Below are 26473 nucleotides of genomic sequence, written 5' to 3'. Positions count from 1 at the left end.
CTCTCTTGTTATTCTAAAAATTCTCGTAGTTCTTCCTGTATATTTAAAGTTATCAATGAAAATTGGAATGCTATCTAATTGATTGGTAGTGATCTGGCCTTCCAAGCCAGTGGTTGTGGGTTCGATTCCAGCCCAGGACAAATATTTGTGTGATGAACATTGATGTTTGCTCTGTGTCCGGGTGTTAATCTTCTTATATATATAAAAATGAATCGCAAAATGTGTTGGTAAGCGCATAACTCGAGAACGGCTGAACCGATTTCGATAATTATTTTTTTATTATATTCCTTGAAGTACGAGGATGGTTTTTATGTAGAGAAAACGTAAACATGTACCACGGGCGAAGCCGGGGCGGACCGCTAGTTATCTATATAAGTATTTATCTAAAATTATATTTGTATGTTTATCAGCCATCTGGTTTCCAACAAGCGAAAGCTTAGTATAGGATCAGATGAAATATTTATTTGTTGTTGCTATCATCGTTTTGCTGGCAACAGTTCTCAGCATGATGCTCAACGAATCTTGACCATAAATACGTGTTTTTAAAATTTTCATTAATGTTTAATAAACCTTTTTAACTATGAATGAAAAAGAGTATTAAAAAGTTTAACTTGTCGTGGTAGCTGACCATTAAAGGAAATGATAAATTTGTTTAAACTAGGTTAAAACTGTGTTTAACATTTTCTTATCATTCGCGTTCCACTGCATATATCACGATGAAACATACATTCGACCAATCTGCATTGCAATACGAAATTGTAAAAGCTAAAAAATTTTGTGAAACAAATAAAGAAATTTTTATTTTTATTTTTATTTTTTTAAAAGGAAAAGTTATGTAGTTAACGCTAGCGTTTTTACCTTTTACTAGCTTTGCCCCGCGGTTTTACTCACATTGCTCCGCTTTTGGTCTTAACGTGATGATATATAGCCTTTCCTCGATAAATGGTCTATCTAACACAGAAAGAATTTTTCAAACCGGACCAGTAGTTCCTGAGATTAGCGCGTTCAAACAAACTCTTCAGCTTTATAATATTAGTATATAGATTAGTTCTAAAGTGATTCAACATTATAATAAACCTTAAACTTGATAAAAAAATCGTATCTACAAAATACAAATTATATGTTTAGATTTTTTCTTCAAAGAATCCAACCCACGATAATGACGCTTCAATCTAATAAAAACTTGACCAATAAGGTAGTCTAATTAATCAGTTTCTTTTTATGTTAATCCTCTTATAATGAAACTAGCTTCCGCCCACGACTTTGTACGTGCATCCGTTTTTCCCCGTTCCCGCAGAATTTCGGGAAATCCTTTCTTAGCGGATGCCTACGTCCTAACATCTACCTGCATGCCAAATTTCAGCCCGATACGTCCAATGGTTTGGGCTGTGCGTTGATAGATCACTATATCAGTCACCTTTGAGTTTTATATAAGATATTTTCTTATTTCTATAATAATAAAACTTGTAGGTCTTTACGTTATACATACCAATATAATGCCTCTTAATAGGTTTCGAGACAAAGAGCATCTGAGTTCAACGTCAATTTAGCGTGTTATAAGTATTCATTAAAGTTATAAATATATTTAACTAGCTTAACGCTCGCGGCTTTGCCCGCTTTGTCTAAAACCTAACAAATTATATACTAAAACCTTCCTCTTGAATCACTCTGTCTATTAAGGTGATGAATTAATTTTTCTAACATTTACGGCCCTTTTTAAACCTTCGTAATTTTTATATTATTAAAGTTGTCGTGATGAAAATTCTTGACAAGAAAGTTCAATAGTAACACAATACGTTTACCGTTTTAGAAACATGATTCCATGATATTTTCTCGATAGAAAAAAAATACAAAGTTCTCATTGTTATTTTTTTTTAATCTGTGGCATCTTCAAAATAACAAACGTAAAGTTACGACTTTTTGGATATTAACTATAAAATATACAACCTATACGTCTACCGTGTTAGAATTTTGAAATATGCGATGGTTTTGAAATAAACAAGAAATACTTGAAATTAGCGCCTGACCAGCCAATATAGCGAGAGCCGCCCTGTACCTTCCTACCCCGATCGCTGCACGAGTCATTCCCGCTACGGCCGTCACACGGGGAACTTGTGTCGCTTGCGCAATCGTAAAAAAGGGTGACAACACGATAAGACAAAATGAGACAAATGGGGACAATAAAGAAAATAAGAAGAAGAAACATAAAGGTTGGAGGAAAAAGAATGCTTACAATTGGAACAAATTAATGAAGTAAGTTGGTTTTATTTTAAATTTGATGATAATTGTATTATAGACGATGTTTGATATGTACCCCTGTTTTAAGTACATAACGAATGTGTAAGATTTTTTCATTTATAGCATAAATAATCTTTTCAGAAATCCGGAATCCAGAAGGAAAATAAACACACTGATTGTTCACAATGTGAACCCACTCCTTCGTTAGTACCTTTATTCAGTCAAAAATGTATGTTATCAACGCTCTACTGGTTTTATCGCATGATTCCATTTTTAGCAAAAAGCAACAAAGTGCAAAGAAATAAAAAATCATGGTGAACTTAGTGGAAGTATGGTGGACGTAATATGGAATTATGGAACAGGAGCTCGTTGGAGTAGTATTATATTTTAAAAAAATACGAAAAAATTTCAAGAATTTCTTAGTAGGTGGTAGATAAGTATGTTGTATAAAGAATTTGATGTTGATATTTATTTCATTTATACTTACTACACCTGTGCGGGAAATTGCTTAGTACTAAAACCGGTTTATATTCATATTTACATAGTAATGTGAGTTTTCATTTCGAAAAATTTTGTATAAGTATATTAAATTGAGTTCCTGGGTGATCTGGAAACACAATTGGGCCCGGAGGATGGCGCTGCAGTCACTCCTCCTAATCACATGAACCGATTTGGATGAATATTTGTGTGCACATTTCATTGTTGTGGGATGATTGGTTGATTCGTTTTCACATTAGCTAATATTATGTATTTTTGTTGTTAGAAAGTAAACTTAATTTAATGTTTATAATACATTATTATTGGTATAAATAAGCCAGTGCTCGTCTCACATTGCTGTACCTGCCTACCTATCCTACCAGGGCCTAACTTTGTTCTGGCTATTTTATTTTGATTATTTGTAATGAATAATTACAATTATAATAGAGTGCAAAAAATAAATACATGCGTCAATATATTTTGTGTTTTTTTTAAACAATTTTTTTATTTAAAAAAATATCATTCCGACCGCGGCTTTGCCCGCGTGGAATTAGGTTATATCGTGAATCCTGTTTTATCCCACAGAAGTGTTCAGTTCGGATAAAAAGTATCCTATGTGTAAATCCAGGCAATTAGCTATATTTTATCAAAATTGGTAATGTAGTCTTGACGTGATTAAGTAACAACTAACAAAAAAATATACAAATTAACATCCAAAGTTTCGCATCAGTTTTACTGTATTAGCGATATCTTCCACTCTTGACTTTGACTGAGAAGAATTAGGGTTTATAACTTCTTTCAGAAATAGTACCTTTCATTTCTGGGCATGATGTAATATCTACGTCAGCATCAAATTCTATCTAAATCAATTCAGTAGTCCGCGTAATTAGGTACCATTTCATTTTTTCAGAGTAACAATATTTTTTGTTATTTTAAAGATTATTTATAACCTGTATTATTTTGTAATAAAGTAAACATTACGAAATAATAATAATTAATAATTATTAATAATGTCTAAGTAGTTGTTAAAAAGAAGATAATTTTGTGTTTATAAGCAAGAAAATAAAACCAATAAATCAACAATTAAATATATGTATAACAATATTATAACTGTATGACGACTCCATACATGTTTGTCCCGAGTCGGCCAGCGGCAGCGCGGCGAGTATGCAAGAATGACTTCGCGCACACCCGCGTTCGCGATAGCGAGCTATTAGACTCCGCCCGCCAAGCAGTGGATTTTTTTTTGTGTATCGTCTTAAAATAAACCGCATCAAAATCCGTTGCGTAGCTTTAAAGATTTAAGCATACAAATTACAAAGTCACATAGGGACAGAGAAAGCGACTTTGTTTTATACTATGTAGTGATTATTGTTATATAGAAATAGATACAAAACCTATATGCATATACCCTATCACATTAATTGTTAATAACCTTGACCTTTGAGACAGAGGTGAGTTTAATCCCACTACAAGTAAATGTGTAATAAACATGACTGTTTTTAGAATGTTATAATTATATACAATCAATATTCAATTTTATAAATATTTAAATTCTTCTCTATTTATAAAATGTATCTCCTAAATGCATTATAATCATGTTATCAACCTTGTGTAACTATAATTTAAAAACCGTAGTATCTAAAACCATTAACCAAATCAAGCGTAACCCAGATAAATGTAAAATAAATCTAATTTAAATTACGCAATACGTGCTAATAGATGTTAAAATTTTAATAATGAAAGGACGCATCGTGAATGAATAAGTTTAATAGAAGTGGTCCAAGAGCATTACCCTGCGGCGGTCCACACGTCTTTGTGTGTGGGGGCGGTTGATTTCAATCTGACGCATCTCAGGCATGCCTTAAAAAGGTATTCGATGACGATATATTCGCTGCGGACCAATAAAGGATCGACATTGACCTGTTCGAGTAATACTTTTATGGTCAAGTCTTTCGAAAGCACGGGATAAATTTAGTGCTCGGTTTGATTGACTTTTATTTATTAAGTAGTGTTTCATGCTATTGTTCAAGACGATGTCATTGTTTATAGGCAGAAAAACAAAGATTGTATAAATGTACTGAAAGTTCAATTCAGAAATTATTCCATATCACAGTCAGCTGTGTGATTTATTAGCTGTGTTTTACCTGAAAATAAAACACATATTAAATACTTACCTATATTTGAAGCTTACTTCATTGAGAAGGCACCTAGCTTTTTCCGCCTATTTTGCCCTCTCTTTCCGTTGTATATATGCTATCTCTCTCGCACACCTCTCCACCAGGTGGCGGGGCGCACGATAATGTGCGGGCGCTGGATGTTTTTTCATTGAGTCGAAATCCACAACAGGTGGACGTTAAGTGTAAGCTTCAAATATAGGTAAGTATTTAATATGTGTTTTATTTTCAGGTAAAACACAGCTATTAAACACTTGACCGTAATTTGAAGCTTACTTCATTGAGACCTGTCTGTTACCCACCTGGTGTACAATGTGACGCCAATGTGAATTTGAATACATAAGTAATTACTTATTTCTTTATTTGAAAGAGTAAGGTGTGCAGATAGTATACCTACTAATAAATCACACAAATTTTTATATTATATAATATATTAACAATCCCAGATGAAAAGTTAATCAAATAAGAACCAAAAAGTTAATCATAATGATTAAAAGTATTAGAACTTATGAGATTGGTTCAAGCGTACCTTAGTTAACCTTTTTGGGCTTGAAAAGTTAAAGTTACTACAATTTCCACTATCTTTAGCGTAAATCTGCGAAAGCGCCAGTAACGACTTTCAATTACGCATTTAGATGTTACTTACAAAATGAAGCAACAGCTGATCCCGACGAGGCAAAAATACCTCAAACTCAAACCTTTATTTATTCAATTAGAACTCTGCAGAAGCATCATTGAATCATCTTAACATAGAATTACCAAATGTCTCAACTCACACAGTTTTAACCCAACCTGCTACAAGCGGACAAGAAGAGACCTTGGTCCTTACTTTTGGGGTCAGAAGTAAATTTAAAAGGTCACCCCTTGAATAAGGCAATAAAATAACAAAACAGGTAAATGGTTTAAATTATAATACAGATTTTTAACATCCAACTAAACCGTGCGGTATCTTTTAATGTTTAGAGCCAACGTCGCAATCATAATCTAAACATGGCTGGTACTTTCAGTACAATGCATGAATTATTTATTTAAAACTGATAGGTCATAAACTCTGTACTGGAAACAAATATACTGAACTCAAGAGACTAAAATGATAAAGAGCTTATCTGTGTCCCAAAACTGCAATTACTACAGCTAAGTACGTTACTTTTAATCAATTCAGTTTTAAGATATAATTATGATTTACATCAGAACTTATATACCGAAAGTCTCGGGACTACATAACGTGACTTATTTATAATAGTGTTTGTGCATAACACTAGGCAGTCAACAGCTATATGAACGTCAGATAGGAAAAGAGCCAAATTTATCCAGTCAGTAATAAAGGATTTTGACTATACTTATTATAATTCAACCAACTACTACTAGCTACTCCGTACGTCTTTTGGGTAGACGGAGGCAAATAGGATTTTTATTCCAACTATATCATTTGATATTTTGAAAATGTACTCCACATTTTCATACCGTCAAGAGTCATTTTGCAGATTATAGTGGTGCAGCACTGAACACTGTCTATTAGGTGGCTGGTGCTGCTGACCGGGCCTTCACCCGCTTTCCAGAATACCTTCACCCTTCTAGGTGCTACTACTACTGAAATAGCGGTACTCTATCGCGTCGTTCAGGTCTCTAACTGACAGGATTTCTCATATTATCGTAACAACCTCGCTCGTTCTAATGCTGGGGCCACACTAACGGGAAATGCCATTAATTAACGCGATAATGGACGTTAACTTTAGGTGTAGCCAGTATTATTTAACAACGGCATTAACATTGCCGTTTGGCGAGGCGATAGCTTTATCGCGAGAATTAACGCAATGAAGCGGTCACACTACGTCCATCTTGCTAGAATTTTAGTAAAATTAACGCCGTTTTTATCGCCAACAATCGGCATTCACGTTGACCGTTCAAGTGTAGCCACCCACTTAACGCCTTAAAAATTATCGGAATAATTATCGCGATAAAGGGCATTAGACGTTAGACGTTAGTGTGGCCCCAGCATTACGAGAACAAGTTATCGCCAAGGAATTCTGCTGCAGGATAATGGCAAGAGAGATTATAAGCTTAACTATGCATTATTATGCTCAGGAATATGGTGGATTTTGAATACTATCGTCGTCTGAAAGTATCTCCTTTCGATTAACTTCATTAAGGATGCAGATCTGATCCCATCTTTGTTCCGTAGGAATGCTACGACAGTCTAAACGTTACACTGGACAAAGAAAATTGCCCTAAATATAGTCGGTTGTTCCAACATCCGTAATATGGCTAGCCTACCTTGCTAGCCCTTGATTGTAACTGCTACCAATGCAGGCATTGCTCTCGTGTTGTCCACAGTTGTGCGAGTGCAAAAATGAAGAACAGAGCTCGTGGGGAGCTATGTCCAATGAATCTGTGTTAAGATTATGACAGTATAGGACAGTTAGCTGTGGATGCGAAGACAGGACATTACTTTATTCATCCGTAAACACGCGAGGCAGCCACGGACAGCGATATAGCAAGAACTAAACTAGCAAAGTTTAGTTCGCTTACCAGACTTATATTTTAAAAGCCGTATAGTCTGTACCTACTGCATTTCATTTATTGCCCCCCCCCCCCTCAAAGCAAAGAAATGAACAGTCATTTGGTTTCTCGTTAGGGTAGGGGTTCCAAGTAATATCTAATAATAAGAGGCTTTTGTTTGGATAGATTGACTTTCCGTTATTTATCCTCTATCCTATGTAACTCAACAGTCAGTATTCTCAGTATTCGTTGAGTACTTAAACGTTTTACGTAAATAGTTGTATATAACTTTATTATACAATATAATAATCCTGGTGGGATGACAAGAAACTTGTCTAACAAACGATTATCCTAATCCCTCAGCGATTTATTGTTTGAGCCCTGAAGAAAAAACCTCATGGGTGCAATAATGAGGTCAAATGGGTTGAAAAACGAGTCAAATAAATTGCCTACAAGACCGGGCAACTAAAATAGGCCTATGAGAGGTCAAATTTACGTAATCAATCGTTTGAAATTTGAAATTTGATTTTGAATCAATCGTCATTTGTTACATTCAATCGCTTTGCGATTAAAAAATCTCTTCCGATGTTTTTATATGAAAATTGGTCGGCTAGTGCCATTGAATGACGATACCAAACATACCGTTGACGCAAGGCTTGGTGACAATCCTCGAAACCACCGCCACAAATCATCTGCGAGATGATATTTGATCCGACTCGCCTTCCTTTGTTGTGAATAGGCTTTACATTGGTAAATACGATTTGTTCAATTCCAATTTCCATAATTGGTAAACCAATGGTGGTTTCCTGATTCCTGAAGCGTAAACTTTTAGGATACGAAGTATCAATTTCATGCGCCCATTATTTGACGTCTCTAACCTTTATTGTATTTATTAGGTCATATTACTATACTGCCCACTGTGAAGAAGATTTCAGAACCTTTTTCTACCTACCTTAGAAGAGTGAAGATCCGATACGGTCATATCCAAAACTTCTTTCATGGGTCCTCGTTGACGAAAACAAATATCTATGATCATTTTAATGATCAATCCTTTGTATATTTGCACCAATCGCCATCAAAGCCCCGCGAGGGCTGATATATATTTGCACCATGTCTCCGTGAGGTACTATTGTAGTCAAAGCCCCGCGAGGGCTGATATATATTTGCACCATTTCTCCGTGAGGGACGGTTGTAATCAAAGCCCCGCGAGGGCTGATATATATTTGCACCATCTTTTCCGTGAGGGACGGTTGTAATCAAAGCCCCGCGAGGGCCGATATATATTTGCACCATTTCCCTGCGAGCGACAGCTGCGCGAGGGATGTTTGTAACTAGAAATAAGTAGGGCCTGCCAAAAAATGCTTAAGAGACACCCTGCGAGGGTGGATTTGACCTGGCTAACCCCTGCGAGGAGTAGTGGCCACATTTATGTATTCTGCTTCGAGCAAGAATACACCTTAGTGCTAATATAAAATTAGCAGTAAATAATCATTTAAATAATATAGCAATTAACAAGGTCCTTTAACTTATTTTCCAATGTTAGCGACAACTGTCCAGGATGAATTAATAAGAATTGATTTGACAATGGTAATTAATTATTATGTTTATATAAAAAAGAACTAACTATTTAATAAATTCATAATTCAAATCAATTCACTAAATTTTAAAATGAACTTCGATTCATATTTATTTTTGTTCATGCAATCGATGTAACATTTAGTTGCTTTATATCCGTTAACATTCCTTACGAACGCAACCATACCGTCGTAGGACGTTATATTTAATTGCACAAAATAATCTCCACTCACCCGCAATTTTTTACTTTTTGTCAAGGTGTACAAGTTTATAATATTATTCTAAAACGTTAGAAGTGAATTGTAAATCCTTTGAAATAAATGTATCTAAATCTAATTTATATTAAGGTATCTCGATAATTATTATACGATAACCCTTTCAGCACAAGTTCAGTAAACCAAAGAATTTAATTGTAAAATTTTGGTACTTACTCGTTTAAACAAAAAAGTTGCATCATTTGAAACATAGGAAACGTAATTTTCAATCAAATTAGCCGTGTGTAATATGTCTATTTTCACATAAAAACGGATCAGAATAATACTCATAAAAGGACACGTATAGACTACGGATAGTTTTGAATGTGTGGTACATTCATGGTACGTATCTACTATACATGAGCGAATTCCATCATTATTCAGTTGAGCGGTAACTCCCGTACGATTTATAAAATAATATCACAACATGTTCTGACATGTCGTGACTTCTTGGAGCTGACTCATCTCGTTCGATAATTTTTAGTAATAAACTATGATAGGAATTCCGAACCGTTCCTAGCGATAACGACAATGTAATAAAGTCGTAGCAATGGATTGTATGCCTGTAAAGCTTTGAGTTGGCTCATATCCATACTAAGTAGGTATTAATTGTAATTTTTCCAAGAAAAATTCACTTGTAACCTTGTAATAAAAACACATTATTAAAAATGAAATAAATAATTAAAAATATCTATATACAAGAGAGGGTATTTGATATATCTAGTAATATCAAATAATCACAAAAGTAATATTAACGATTCGAGTAAAGCCGAACGGTAACACCGTTAAAATAGCTTTACCCACAGTATTAAAAATTCAAATATTAATTAGTACATATTGCATAATGAAATATTTCAAAAGAAAAGTTACTATTTCAAGTAAAATGTAACGGTTGTATCGTTAATTTTAAATATCTTTATTCATGCTATTAAGTATTTAAGCATATTGAAAAATAAACTATTGCTGAAGGATTCATTAAAAACCTCAGCATTTTAAATAAAGTCCAACGATTATACCGTTGACTTTAAATTAGAATAGATGTAAAAATAACTCACTGTACCGATCCGACGGGATACACTTTTTAACACTTTTAGCACTTGCTTTAAGCAATACTTAATACTTAATAGCACCAAGGTTGTAGTCTTGTAGACAACCTTCTCGCGGCGGAAGCTAGACGCCAATGAAAAAACATCCAGCGCCCGCACATTATCGTGCGCCCCGCCACCTGGTGGAGAGGTGTGCGAGAGAGATAGCATATATACAACGGAAAGAGAGGGCAAAATAGGCGGAAAAAGCTAGGTGCCTTCTCAATGAAGTAAGCTTCAAATTACGGTCAAGTGTTTAATTTTAGGTTATAAATATTCAAGTTGAAATGTTATTTTTTTGTTAATAATTATCATTCTTAGGGGTTTATGTTTATGCAAATTCCAGATTTATAACTTTACTAAAACATTTATAAGCTTATACCGAAATTTCCACCATTTTTTTTACAAAAACAAGGTTTCTATGCCACGTGCCACGCCTAACAGTATTTAATATTTACCCAAGGTGCAATTAAAAACGAATCAAATTTCCACACAACATGCCAAGTCTCCGTTATTTAAATGTTTATCCGATCTAATAAAATTCTATTTATCATTAATTTCGCATTTGAATGCGGATTCTGTACTTACATTGATGACATAAGCAGAGTTTTCGGTTTTTACAAGTCGTCGGAATAAGTAATCCGAATAGATATCTCTATTTATAAACTCATATATCTATTTCTAGCTGTGCTCCGCGGTTTTACCCGCATTGCTTCGCTCCTGTTGGTTTTAGCGTGATGATATATAGCCTATAGCCTTCCTCGGTAAATGGGCTATCTAACACTGAAAGAATTTTACAAATCGGACCAGTAGTTCCTGAGATTAGCGCGTTCCAACAAGCTTTATTATATTATTAGTATAGATTTTACGAGCTTTGTTTTGCTTCACTTCCTTCTCATTTGAAATATCAAACTGACTTTGTACCTGTTTTTATACAGTAAAATGTCACGTACTTTTTCGTTTAAGATCAATTTAAAATAAGAGAAACTATTTCTACATTCAATTTATACGGGTGTGTCTAGCTGTACGATTGCTTAATTTCAATATTAACTTTAGATTTTCATTTACAAAGAAACCCGAATGAATTATTTCTATTATAAACTACTTCACAGCAATTGGTTCGATTGTTTCCGAGCATCGACCACACAATGTTTCCGAGTGATTGTGTTACGGACAAAAATCCTCTATCATTTATATTTAACAGTTGAAGGTCTTTTATGCTAGCCTAGGTGGACGTGAGAAAATAAATAATTATAATCTAATTGATTAAATAATTGATTAGATTTAATATTTTTAAAACTTATTCTGTCGAAAGTGCAGAATTTAGAACAAACTATCACGTTTGTAAAAATGGTTGGTACCCTCTCGTGTCTCTTGAAGTCTTTTTCTTGCTCAAAAATAGGTAACTGTAAACCTGAGTCGCTCAGAGGCAGCTATTTACTAACTAAATATAATATTATGTATATTTCACTAAAAAAATATATTCGCCCATGACTGCAACCATTAACTCCATTCGAAGGTGAGTAAGTAATATATTTACATACCGTTAAATTCATCAGCCGAAATATCAATGAATGTACAAAAAACGTGTAGGTGGTAACTTGAGTTGACACTAGTAGGAGAGGTGGTTGCTTATTTTGTTGTAAAGCTTTAACGCATAAGTAAAAAAGATGAGCATGTTTATTGAGTGTTTTGTTTTTGTTATAAAAATCTTTGGATGTTTTTTAATTGTTTGAATTTTTTAATATTAAATGTTTATAGTTTTGGCGATGGTTATGTTTTAATTTACTATATTATGATAAGATTTTTCGCTAGTCTTTGCTCTTGCGCTAACCATTCTACCAAGGAACTGGTTGTAAACGACAATACACACATTACATGTAAAGTAATTGACTATAAGTATATTTTATCTCTTCTTCCTAGTTGTAAAATCTTATAAAATACTTATAAAAACTGATGAATGAGGAAAACTTAACTGTAATAATAATTAAGTGCAATTTATTTGCAATTAGTCTAACACATCTTAAGAAATATGAACATTCCATCCACATTGTGAACGTTATGTTAAAATGAGGATTTCATACTAGTTTTTACACGCTGCCTTGTTTCGTTTTCGATCTCAAATAGAATATGAATTTTCGATAAACATAATTTAAATTTGATTGAAAATTTCTGGACCTTATTTTTTTTTTGGATAGTCATATTCACAGATCACAGAAACTACTCTATGGTCATATTATACCTATGTATCTTCAACAGAATTATATAGCCTGTAGGTTCCGGTGTGCTTTTGCCACAAAATAAATTATTAAAATTTTATGTACTTCAAGCTCTGTGTAGGTATGCGAATCAATCAACATCTGTTTATAAACACACATGATTTAGTAAATATGACCTCTCCCTCTCGTACTATACTCAATCAAGGGCACGTGGGTACATTTCAATCAAGCCAAATTACTTGCAACTTAATTGAAACATGTTTTATAATTTGGTTCGTTTCGTGAGCTTTGTAATTGATACATGTCTGTGTTTGTAATCATAGTATTTTGTTGTAAGTACATGTAATAGATGTGTAAATTGTCTAAACATTATGTTTGTCAGTTTATCACAGGTGAGCGGAAAATTATTAAGCTCTCAGTTCTCACCACTGCTCGAACGGTGAAGGAAAACATCGTGAGGAAACCGACATGTCGAAGAATCAAAAGTTCGACGATATGTGTCATCCGCCAACCCGCACTTGGCCAGTGTGGTGGATTATGGCCTGTAGGCTGTACCGGGTACCCTCATAGGAGGCCCGTGTCCCAGCAGTGGGAACGTATATGGGCTGATGATGATGATGATGATGATGAAATTGTGAAAAGGAACGTAAATAATGCACTTGAAATCTCAATTTGTTTGATTTTAATTTTTTAAATATTTCGATTAATAAATAAATTTAAAATAATAAATAAAGCCTTCTTGGAAATAATAATAGAACCGATTGCGTTTCTGTTTTCGTCAGTTATCGCCTAATGAAATTGTACGCAGCCTTTTGAAGAAAATATAATAAAAAAATGCTATATACTTCATAGCAGTAAATTAGTCTTCGCCTCCCTATTTTTAATGAGTTACAGATAAAATTGAGCTATATATCAATTAGGAAGAACTACAGATGAATCTTCCAAGTCTATCAAGACGTTAAAAAAAACTACAAATAAATACATAATTATAACTCTTAACCCATTGACCACCGTAAGCCCCGATCGGGGCGCGACACAATAGATTTTCTATTGTGTCTGTGATTCCGAGGACTGATGGATTAAACCTAACCTCTCAATCTCCGGTTAGATCATCGATTTACATGTTTTTCTAAACCCATACAACTTTGCTCAAATTGTCAGAGAAGATAATCTTTGAACGGAAGCTGTCAAGGCTCTAGCGGCCAATTAGAGCCTTCTGTTTGGTATTGTTATTTGTTATACATGAGGAAGCAATGAGTAAGACGATTGAGATAAATCGCTTATATTAACACTATTTTAATAAAGTATCTTTCAATCGTAGGTGGGTTGCAAAGTCATGGAATAATGGTAATATTTTGTACTAGATTTCCGCCCGCGGCTTCGCCCGCGTTTTCAAAGGAAAACCTGCATAGTTCCCGTTCCCATGGGATTTCCGGGATAAAACTTATCCTATGTGTTAATCCAAGTTACCCTCTATATGTGTGCTAAATTTCATTGTAATCGGTTCAGTAGTTTTTACGTGAAAGAGTAACAAACATCCATACATCCATACAAACTTTCGCCTTTATAATAGTACTAGATTTCCGCCCGCGGCTTCGCCCGCGTTTTCAAAGGAAAACCCGCATAGTTCCCGTTCCCGTGGGATTTCCGGGATAAAACCTATCCTATGTGTTAATCCAAGTTACCCTCTATATGTGTGCTAAATTTCATTGTAATCGGTTCAGTAGTTTTTACGTGAAAGAGTAACAAACATCCATACATCCATACATCCATACATCCATACATCCTTACAAACTTTCGCCTTTATAATAGTATTGAGATGAGATTAAGATGTTATGATGTAATATTTTATCAAAACAATGTATGTAAATATGGATATAGCGGTTTAATATTTTATAGTAGTAATAGTCTATTTAGTATGTAATATATGGTAGCATATTGTAGGTACCTATGCTGATTGCTGAACCAATTACATTAATTTTATTTATTACTAGCTGCCCTGCGGTTTCCGATGATAGCCTTATAACTTTCCTCGATAATTGGGCTATCTAACACCGAAAGAATTTTTCAAATCGGACCAGTAGTTCCCGAGATTAGTGCGTTCAAACAAACAAACTAACTCTTCAGCTTTATAATATTATTAATTTATATTAGTACTAGAGGTTCGCCCCGGCTTCGCCCGTGGTACATATTTCGCAATAAAAGGTAGCCTATGTCCTTTCTCGGGTATCAAAATATCTCCATACCAAATTTCATGCAAATTGGTTCAGTAGTTTAGGCGTGATTGAGTAACAGACAGACAGACAGAGTTACTTTCGCATTTATAATATTAGTATGGATTAGTATAGATTTATACAAATTCAACTGTCTTAGTTCTAATAAACTAAAATATATATAAAATCCGCCAAAAATCGCGCCAAGGAATACAGTAGCTGACGTAATTAATTTACTAATATCATTTGTTAGCAGTTAGAGCAATTATCAAGGATTGAATTTTGTTGTTCACTATACATAGATGAAGTCATATATCCGCTGAACGAGGTAATCTTAACAAAATGTCGATGAAATAGCTTATTTAAATATGTATATTTAAACACTATGTTATTTTTTGGTCTGGTTTTTACTAGCTAGCCAGACAGACATCCTGTCTTAGCGCATTGATTTTAAACCTTACAAATAATTTTAATAGCATTTATGAAAATTATTGACCACTATACATTATGACAGGACATGTCGTGTTATCTAGTAAAAAATATAATTTATTTGAACAATTATAATATAGTATATACATACGTAATATTTACTTTATAAGATTGTTGTACAATAAAGAGTAAATAAATAAATAAAATACGTAGTTTAAAATAATGAAAAACATGCGTCAAGTTCATGAAAATTGAAATTATTGTCACCAATACTTGTGTACAAAGTTGAATAAAATCTGTCCGTTAGATGGGTCAAAAATCAAAATAGAGTCTAAAGTAGTGTGTTGCATATAAACATACACACATACAGATAAAATCGTGTTAAAATAGAGGATCCTTAGTAAATAGGAAAGAAACGCAGTTTAACTATGCTATAGGTATTAGTTTAATTAACCTATGTAGTACTTATATAATAAAATATTTTTATACATAGATGAAACCTTGGTAAAGGTCATATACTATTTTGTCGGAAAATAAAACTTGCAGGCTGGTAAATAGTAAAACAGAATTGAGCATTACATACACGTAGGTACATTAAGTTTAAGTACTTGATATGTATTATATTATTTGTGTTTTAAGGTTAAATATTTCTTTGTCGTACAGATATAAATATAAATAGCTTGTGACGTCACCAATTGACAAGTCTGTTTGTTTGTACAGGTGATAATGGGGAATTTTGTAGTCGTTATTGAAATTATTATATTACTTATAACTTGTAAGGTCATTTTGCTTTAATAGGCTAATATAAACGTAATTACCTTTAGGGATCACAATATTACACATAATTATCACAATAATAGGAAATAAATAGAATTTAACGTTACCTCTCGGACTAGACAGAAAAAAATACTTAAGAAAAATTCAATTAAAATAAAAAATAGTGGTCGATAAGAATGCGATAAGTATGTATATTTACAGAGTACATTCGAAAGCCAACCTGCACTTGGCCAGCGTGATTTTAAGCCCTCATAAAAATATGTGCCATGGAATATATTAAAAGTATTTTTTATTTATTATTATTCGCAGTCGGGTTAAAAGCATATAAAAGGCTCTTTGTGAGTCGCAGGTTACAACTATATGACTCAATGCCAATATGACCAAATAAGAGAATAAATATGAAGTCATATCTCGGGATATGTACAGCCGGTCGTTTACCCCGGGATATATCTGAAGATATGGGTTTTTTTATGTGTTACCTCATTTTGAAGTAACTTCAAAAAGTTCTCGATATATGATTAATTTTTATTTTTGAACTGTCGGTAGAAAATCGAGGTTTATTTATTATATTATTCATCTTCTTGTTCGTATTTCTGCTGTGTCCAACATCATCATCATCAGTCCATATATATATAATATATTACTAGCTGTGCCGCGCGGTTTCACCCGCATTGCTCCGCTCCTGTTGGTCTTACCGTGATGATAATATATAGCCTATAGGCTATAACCTTCCTCGATAAATGGGCTATCTAACACCGAAAGAATTTTTCAAATCGGACCAGTAGTTCCCGAGATTAGCGCGTTCAAACCAACAAAGAAACAAACTCTTCAGCTTTACAATATTAGTATAGATGTTCCTACTGTTAGGACACGGGCCTCCTATGCCATCATAGGAGGCCCGTGTCCCAGTTCCTGTGTTCAGTTTCATACTTACATATTACATTTACACTCAATAAATATCCTTTTTTCAAAGTTGGAATAAAACAATTCGATTCTTATGTTTTGACAGAAAAACATCAACGTTTTAAGGTAGATTTCTTGGAAACCTAAAAATAATATGATGACATTACGCTTCTCCTGGGGATTACCGGTATAAGATAAAATCGTTTAGTATTATTTTTGTTTAGGTCTAATTTACAATTCGCTTGTAGCCTGGAAATAACACATACGTAAGTTTTAAAAGGAAAATGCAAGTGGCATAGACTAGTGCAGATAGCGTTGTTAATTATTTAACAACAGACATGAAAACCTAAAGGAACTAAAAATTAAGGACACACCAAATTTCGTGAAAAAATATTTTTCCCCTCTTGATTTATAAAAGTTGTTCACCTTACAAATTTGCCGATGACCGTAATATATCTATACTAAGATTATAAATGCGAAAGTAACTCTGTCTGTCTGTCTGTTACTCAATCACGCCTTAACTACTGAACCAATTTGCATGAAATTTGGTATAGAGATATTTTGATACCCGAGAAAGGACATAGGATAGGTTTTATCCCGGAAATCCTACGGGAACGGGTTTTTCTTTGAAAACGCGGGCGAAGCCGCGGGCGGAAAGCTAGTTTATCATAGTTACTCTTTTCTTTTTCAAAAGCTATCTGCACTGATCTTATAGCTCCAGAATTAAAAAAAAAATGAAATACAGAATACATTGGAAAAGCAAATATTTTTTTTATTCAAACAGTCTGCTTTTAAAGCTCATTCATTAACCATCTCGATCAAATCTTATTCTCTCATTATTTAATTTAAAACTTCTTTATACTTTGTGCGAATCTTCTATACTAATATTATAAAGCTGAATGTTTGTTTGAACGCGCTAATCTCAGGAACTACTGGTCCGATTTGAAAAATTATATCGGTGTTAGATAGCCCATTTATCGAGGAAGACTATAGGTTATATGTCATCACGCTAAGACCTACAGGAGCGGAGCAATGCGGGTGAAACCGCGGGGCACAGCTATATTATAAAAAGTTGTAACTTACAATATCGGACTGTTACTTAACGTAGGTAGGTAAAATAAATATTAATAAGTACCATGTTAATTATAAGTAATGATTGACTGAGTTTTTTTAATACAATTGCCCGAACTTGTTATAAAAAGTCTTAAATAGCATTTGATTACATTAATCTTCACTATGTTTTTGTTTCGATTCGTTTTTATAATTATGTATTTAACATTGATGTTTTCGTACTTGCAAATTTACTTATTTTAATTTAAGCTCGTCTGTGTTAATAGAGAGGCAAAAACTGGACAATATTTTCACGAAACTTCACGTCTTGAAAAATACTTATGAAAATTCTTACGCCGGTAAAACTATAGGTACATTGTTCTTGGAATTATTACCATATTAAATATTCTAATAGCTACATACCTCTTCGCAATTGTTCAAAGAATTTAAAGTTTGTATGGAGCTTTTTCCATTATAATTTGATTATAAATTATAATGTAGGTAATGTGTATACAGTTGGTAATGGTAATTTTCATTTCAATAACAAAATCAATTTAAATCGATCTATTAAAATTAAAAAAAATAATCGTAATAACTTTTGTCCGTTAGGGGCTTAGGGGGCGTTTTATATTCAAACTACGATCCTTTTAGAGTAGTCGGTTAAAAACAAAACAATGTTTCCATTAAAATATGCAACATCATTTTACATAATGACGTAATTAAATACGACACAAAACAAATGTCTAAATCGTTGGACAAAAACAAAATGGCGGTATCACACAACATAATATACGTCGCAAAAACTCTGTTTTGACATCTTGATAAATGTGTTTCTTGAATCATTATTATATTAATATTGTACTTGTATATTAGAGGTTTGACCTGGCTTTGTCCGGGTTTTTAATGTTAGATAACAATATTAATTGACGTTCGTATAGTTGAGTTGTATTGGAGCGTTTATTTATATGTGGAATTATGAATGAAACCTGATATCAATTAATTTATTTGTAATTTTACTAACTCTCAAATATATTTTATAATGTCCGTCTGTCTGTGTTCTAATGATCAAATAAGTTAAATTTTTATACCGATTTTATCCTAATACAGCTGTTGTCAGTTTATTTATTTACTGCGACGTTTTGTGTTTATCATCTTCTAATATGGGATTAACACTCTCAGTTGTTAAGTACCCATTCAAAAATATAATGTTTAATGTTTACTGATCGATTTTCTGTATGTTATTAAGCGCCATTTTCTTATACCATTCAAAGAAAACTAAACGATAGCGCGATTCAGAAGACATAGGGTGCCATCTTGTTTTTTAAGTATGAACTAGTTAGGTATATGCTTAGGTATATGTTTCTTAATATTATTGCTGTTTTATACCTACTTTTCTTTTGCTCTTGTTATAAAAGCCTTACGTTTATTTTCCTAGCAGGTTGTTTGCTGCGTAGCAATAAGGTGTTTTAAACAAAATATTTGTAGATTACTTGGAAGAAAGAAAACATTTTTCATGTACCACACCATTCAACGGAATAAAAATGTAAACTTAAGAACTGTACCTAGTACTTTTTACTGTGTACTGTATTGTTATGTTATTTTTCGATGTATATACGACTAGATGCTTGTCCCGTCTTCGCTCGTTTGTTGAATAATGTAGATTTTTAATCGGAAAGTTAAGTTAAAATTGGTCGACAATGTTTTGATTTAAAACTAAACCACGAACAATAAAATTAATCTTCATTCTATAATAAAGTTTAGTTAATGCGTAGATTTATTTATTTCTGTAGGTATTCAAATTGAAAATGAGTCATGTAAAAACGAACCAAAACGAGTTGCAACGACTTATTGCAAGATTTTAATAATAGTATCGCCATATATTATTAATTTGCATATTTTTAGTAATAAGAAAATACCTAGGGACTTTCTTAAATTAACATAATTTACCTTTAACAGCTTAAATTAATATTTATTTAACAGTATAACATTAAAATAATAATGCTATAACATAGATAACATGTACCTATATTATAACAATTTCTTAATTAGTTAATACGTTCAATAAAAATACATACATACTGCCAAAACTTTCCTATGTATATTATGTATTATGTTAGATACAAAGTTTTCAATTATGGTTTAGATGGGGATATCACATTTGTTTTTAACCGACTTCAAAAAAGGAGGAGGTTATCAATTCGGCCGGTATATTTTTATGTGTTCTGCTCAGAAATATTTCTTGCCTCCACCGAGCATATAATCCAGGACACACTATTAAATATAAAGCGCTTACCAATGCAATAAATTATTAAGGTCTAGAAATGTGCCTCAAAACTTAAATAAAGTAGCTGTATCACCCTCTTAAATATTTCTAAAATTATAATCATTTTAAGTTAGTAGTTACACATCAAAAAGAATATTCCCTGAAAAACTATATCGGACGCAAAATTTTTCTCTCCCGTGTTCATTATAATCATTGTAACATTATATATCTTTACAGGTAAACCGCGAGAGCGGGGACCCTCTGAATCCCAGCCAAGCATACGAAAAGAACCATTCACGCATTTATCAGAACAAGAGTTGATAGAAGAAGCCAATAAGGTTATAGCACAGGCACAAAGCGTCACTTGCACGGCTGATCATCCACCAGAAAAGTTCTTCTCCCTACCACATAGAAGAAAGTTCAAAGAAGACAGATCTAGGAGGAATAGTGACGACGCATCCCCCGACGGAGTATTTAAAACACCACTGGGAAGATCCACTAGTGATGTAACTCCCAAGAAACGAAGAGAACGCACTTCTCTGTCGACGCTTTTCAGAAGAGCCCAGCGAACAAAAAGTCCCGAATCCCCAGTCATTGTAACAACCAAACCGGTAGTTGTTGTCAAACGAAGTAAGAGTGACGTATCCGATTTAAAATCCAACACAAACCTGACAAAAACAAAACCTATACGTAAAAGATCAGGCAGTGAAACCGAAGAGTTCCTGAAATCTTTAAGAAATAAAAAGACTCAACTTTCTCCTATAATAGAAAGTTCACCGAGGGAAGATTATTTCAAAAAAGTATCGCCTTTAGAAGTATTTCAAAAGCAACAACAGTCTGAAAAAGACAGCATTAATTCCGATACGGAGAAGCATTCTATTACAGATTACAAAAAAGTTAATCCTATAGAAAAGCCTCCGAGGTTTAAAGCTTCAGATAATCAAGAACCTAAAGCACCTTCGCGATCTAAAAGAGGAAAGTCTAGCGAAACTGATAAAGAACCATCGCCACCCATAACTGAAACACCTAAACGTAAAATCGAAATTAAAAAGACTAACCTCACTAACGATTTAGACGAAAAAGCAAAAGAAACACCTGAAGTTAAAGATAAAATTAAAGACAGCATAAGGAAGATAGAAGAGAACGTATATGGTACCAAGGATATGATACATAGCAGCCAACAACCCCCAGATAAACCACCGCTCACAAGGGGACATACTGTTGATCATATGGTGAGAATATTGAAAGAAGACCAACACTCGCCTCCGCCTAAATCACATTTAATTTCTCATTCTCACGGTAGTAATATTAATCAACCATTTTCCTACACTAAACCAAGCACTAGTCCCGACCCGAAATTATTTGTAAGAACAACAAGTCCAGAAAGAGTTCCAACACCAGTCAACAAAATGAATGATAAAGGTGTCGTGTATGCACAGGTTATTAAAGACCATGATGATTTTCGTACCACCATCAAACAACCTTTACACAAGAAATTTTCACCTTCTCGTGATAAGTATGGACACTTCTCTGATGAAGATGAAGGTTTAGGATATGAAGAAAGACACAAGTATTCGAGTGACCGCATACATGACTTCGAATATAAGAATGAAAATAATTTTGACAGCATAGACGGATTTAATGTAAAAGAATCTCCCATTAGACCAAGGTTCAGAGAATACAAATTAATGAGTTTTGAAGATTTAGAACCAACTTATGCCAATGAAAAAGATATTTTACGTGATCCAATTGAGAGTTTTAGGGGCCGTGCAGACGGTATGGATACTAAGAAGAAGACATTTGAACCAGATTCAAAGATAGACTTAGATTTTAATGAATTAAGTCACAGAAGACAACTGCTTGAATCTCGTTTGAATGCACGTAGATATGAGCGCGAAAGAATTATTAATACCGAAGAACCGATATCTCGATTTCTTGCTGAAACAGATCCTATTTACGAAGCTGAAAAGCGGATGAAACAAACGGAGAAGTATGTAAATGATACGGTAAAATATTACCGCCGTACGCTCGAGAGAGATGGATTTGAAAGTAACGTTACTGAAGAATACAAATACGATGATACGGACAGTCACAAAATAAAATACAACACAGAAACGAGGTCGTTTCATAAAGCGCCTAAAGGAGAAGTTGATAGACGCGAATTTATTGACAGCTTAGAAAGACCACCAAGATTTAAAGATGAACGGAAAATATTTCCGCCTGAACCGGAATATGAGCCGCCTAGCTTAGAATCTAATCCCGGAAAACCCGTATCACCAGATGAGTATAAAGAAAAGAAGTATAAAGTCAAGAAAAACTTTAATTCTAGTCATGAACTTTTACATTCTGGTCACAAGTATAAGGTGAAAGACGATGGGTTCGGTAAAAGGAAGGGGCACTATTCCTCGAACCCCGAAATTGCGCAAGAGCGAGAAGATGAATATGCAAATTTGAGATATAATCCAAAACAAGAGAGCTTCCATAACTCGTTGCGCCGAGTTAAAAACAAGGATAGGGATTTCAAAGGCTATAATAGCGTACGACGTCACGATTCTGGGGACAGTAGAGATTACTACCGTGAACAAATGTCCCCTCGCCGATATGACTTTGACAGCCGCTTAGTGGATTCCGGCATTGAAAATGACTTCAGAATTAACTCGAACGGTGATATACACAGGACAAGACATAGAAGGCACGGGAGCGATGACGATGTTAGAAACACATCACTATTTCTAGCCAATGAAAGACAATACGCTGAAGATAATTATGAAAGCGAACAAATCTACGCCAACGGAGATTATTTGGCCAAATTCAAAGGTTATAGAGATGAAGATAGAAAAGGATATGCTCCAGACAGACCCGACGATGATTCGCATTTCGATTCAAAATTGGGAAGATACGAGAAAAGTCCAAAAAATGATGATAAAATTAGTGCGAAACCGCCAAAAGCCAAAAAGCTTTCGGGACTTGAGAAGGTAATTATTAAACTTGGTATTTTATTATAAATGAATTTCGTAATGTTCTGATACAAAACCATATTCAAACAATGTTGTAAACACGAAATAACAAATCATTGAACACGCCTTTAAATAAAATATACCTTAATTTAAAACGCAATAGCACAAAATCTAAGTTTTAGATACAAATGTAAAACAATTTCTGTTGATGTTTTCTTATTAACTCGACAGGCCCCGGAATCACAGACACAATAGAAAATCTATTGTGTCGTGGACCGATCGGGCCGTTCGGGGCTCAATGAGTTAATGCCTTCGATATTATTTTTTTCCCTATATGATTCGAATATTAATAATCTCTACCTTGTAGGTGAAACAGCTGTTCTCTCGCGACTCTTCTAAGAAGAGCAAGAAAGAGAAAGAGAAGGAAGCAGTCCAGGAAAAGACTCGCACGCGGGTGCTCAAGAGCCCTGAACATCTTGCCCGACATGATTCGGATTACCGAAGGTCTGTTAAAAGTCAATAATTATTATAGTCATTTGCTATTTGCTGCTATTTAGACAACTACCGACAGTATATTTTTGTAGTATCGAGTTCTATATCAAACATTAATTAAAATAAAAAATGTCTATGCATTTTAGCCATATTGTGCCTATAAGATATACTTAGACATATTTGACAAACTAGGTAAAGGTACAAACCCATTGTCTATAAAGAATCTAAAATTATCTTACAAATTTTATATCCATGAAATTTTATACGTTGATAGACAACAAATGATCTAAAAAGAAATCCTGTACGAAGGAAATTCATATGAAAAACTAAAAAACTAGTTAAGTAATAAATAAATATAAACATTTTCCTCGCAGGTACACAGACCCTGAACCAAGCGATTCAGAGGTCCGAAAGATAGATCACAGAGATGACAGGAAATACAAGAGCTCAAGGGAGAAGGACTCCCAGAGATACCCGCGTGGCGAGAGGAGGCGAGATGAAAGTTACAAAGATTCAGATCTTGATGAAAGGTAAGGGAATTATAGTATTTATCGTAGAAAGGAGAAAAATGAAATAAATAAAAATATATCATGCCGAAATTTTAAACCTAAAATTAATAAACATAGTCACTACTGCCGAAATTTCAAAGCTCATCTATTTACTTTTTGCATTAACTGAAAATAATAAACAGATAATTTTTCAGTACCATGGTATTTAAAAAAAACCGTATATTTTGTATTTTAAGTACCCACCCATACTTAAAATTTTAAAAGGCTGCAGCTTATGAATTATTAATCAAATTTACATAGTCACGAAAGTAAAGATCATTTGAAATTCCTTTTTTTTTAATCACAATCGAAATCATTTATGTTTATCAATAACAAATAAGGAAAAATTAACGTTTTTTTTTTATTTTATGACGTCCAGGTTTGAAAAACCAATAAAAGAGGACAGAAGATACAACCAACGCATAGAGGAAAGGAGACGGCACACTTCCTCAGAGAGGGAGAGCGACCATGCGCGGGAAAGAGAGAGCGAGATACGCAAGACCAGGTCCAGGACTGCTGGACCGCTGGACTCACCGGCTTTGGTAAGAAAGATTGAATGAAAGAAAAAAATGAAACAGGAATTTGATTCGACAGAATAGAACACAAACAATAACACAATAAAAATAGAATACAACAATTAAAAGAATATTAATGCAATTAAAATAAAATGTTACATTTAACTTTAAAATAAAACGTAACGCTAGGAAAAAAACATTTATTACAAAAGGTAACTACAAAAATTAAGTAAACTAATATCTCTCGAAGATCTTAAAAAATAGATAGGAAAAGTATGTACTTATTTGTGTAGGTTCACTAGGTACACATGGTCACATGAAAATATTTTTCATAACCAAAGAAATTTAAATTTCGTTATATTAAAAGTTACACAATATGATTTAAACATTGAACTGTAACACCAAAGTTTTAACTTAATTTTATTAGTAATACGCGAGAAACCGTTTTAATCTTCTTATATATAAAATTCTCGTGTCACAATGTTAGTCTGCATACTCCTCCGAAACGGGTGGACCGATTCTCATGAAATTTTCTGTGCATATCGGGTAAGTCTGAGAATCGGCCAACATCTATTTTTCATATGTACCACGGGCGAAGCCGGGGCGGACCGCTAGTAGAAATATAAATATATAACGATACAAATTTTATTCAATAATTGCATTTATGTAAAAGAAATGATAAATTGACAGGCGATTGGAATCGAACCCCGACCTTTACGAATAGGTCAGCTTTGTTCTACATATATTTCTAGCTTCCTGGATGTCTAAACCTAACCTAACTCAATACATTTTTAGTTATCTAAGGTTTCGTGATGGTCAATAAAACATAATTATATTTTTTAATTTTTAGCAACATGGTAGGTATGTATCGACTGAGTAAAAAGACCTGTATTTGGTGTCAATTATTTTTTTATTACATATACTATGTAAGTGTACCTTTAATATAGAAATGAAGACTAAAAATATATTGTTAATCTTCTAAATGAATGAACTGATGGAACTGATATTATAGATGCAAATTTTGTGCAAAATTAATAGCTAAATTACTTCTGAAGTTAACGAAAGAAATGCACAGTATAATATATCGTTCAGAGATATAATATTAATTAATAAGACAAGTTATAATTATAAATTTAAAACTTACAAACCCATTCGATTACCGTTAGGTAATAAACCATAGGTATTATTTATTAATTATTTTACATGTGGTTTTTATGTTATTTTTACGTTTCTCGTATATGAATTAATAATTTATGTTAAGCGATTAAAAAATGAACAATTTTATATTCATAATAAATTACTTATGATCGTCGATTTAATTTAGCAATTTGTGTATCTGTAGGTAACTATATACATATAAGTATATAATATGGTAATATTTTAATATCAAGATATGTTTATTTTTAGTCATATAACATTCAATAATCGAGGCCATGGTCTATCCCAATTTGACATTTTATTCACATAAATACAGCACTTTTTATCATGCATATGCTATAGAAGGAATACATTTAAATAATTATATAAATTGAGACAAAAATGGGTACAAATAAACTTAAAAATTGTGGATGTATGTTAATTTGTAAATTAATGTTGCCAGCTGTATTTATTATCCAAACAAGCAATGAAGGGTTGGTGCGTGACTATTTTTTTTTATAGTACAGTCATGTACAGAATATATAACTAGTTCTATATTTTTCGAAAACTAGTTTATCGGGAAATTTTCATTTTACTTTAATAAAATTATTTTTTAACTACACCTCTGCTATGACGAAAATTAAACAAACGTACAGGAAAAATAA

At 33.3% G+C, this 26473-nt stretch overlaps 1 protein-coding gene and 2 long non-coding RNA genes across 3 annotated transcripts in view; 2 read left to right on the top strand and 1 right to left on the bottom strand.

Annotated features, from left to right (window-relative positions):
* blo (bloated) overlaps nucleotides 1-26473 on the top strand; it is a 65859-nt gene that overhangs the window by 26192 nt on the left and 13194 nt on the right. Inside the window, exons 4-7 of the mRNA XM_089710556.1 lie at nucleotides 20397-23134; nucleotides 23484-23620; nucleotides 23983-24138; nucleotides 24536-24698. Of these exons, the coding sequence (XP_089566682.1) occupies nucleotides 20397-23134; nucleotides 23484-23620; nucleotides 23983-24138; nucleotides 24536-24698 (3194 nt within the window). The remainder of the gene's footprint in view (nucleotides 1-20396; nucleotides 23135-23483; nucleotides 23621-23982; nucleotides 24139-24535; nucleotides 24699-26473) is intronic.
* The window catches only part of LOC149477149 (uncharacterized), a 69343-nt gene that overhangs the window by 38277 nt on the left and 4593 nt on the right, over nucleotides 1-26473 (bottom strand). The gene's annotated exons all lie outside the window — the stretch shown is intronic.
* LOC149477150 (uncharacterized) lies at nucleotides 1899-3325 on the top strand. Its single transcript, XR_016317618.1, has 2 exons — nucleotides 1899-2253; nucleotides 2380-3325. It is a non-coding gene; the product is annotated as an uncharacterized LOC149477150 (long non-coding RNA).

Source organism: Colias philodice, chromosome 25 (genome assembly GCF_061535455.1).
Source record: "Colias philodice isolate Cphi_HAF_F1 chromosome 25, ilColPhil1 Martin Lab GWU primary, whole genome shotgun sequence".
Lineage (NCBI taxonomy): Eukaryota > Metazoa > Arthropoda > Insecta > Lepidoptera > Pieridae > Colias > Colias philodice.
This window is presented reverse-complemented; position numbering and strand designations above follow the sequence as displayed.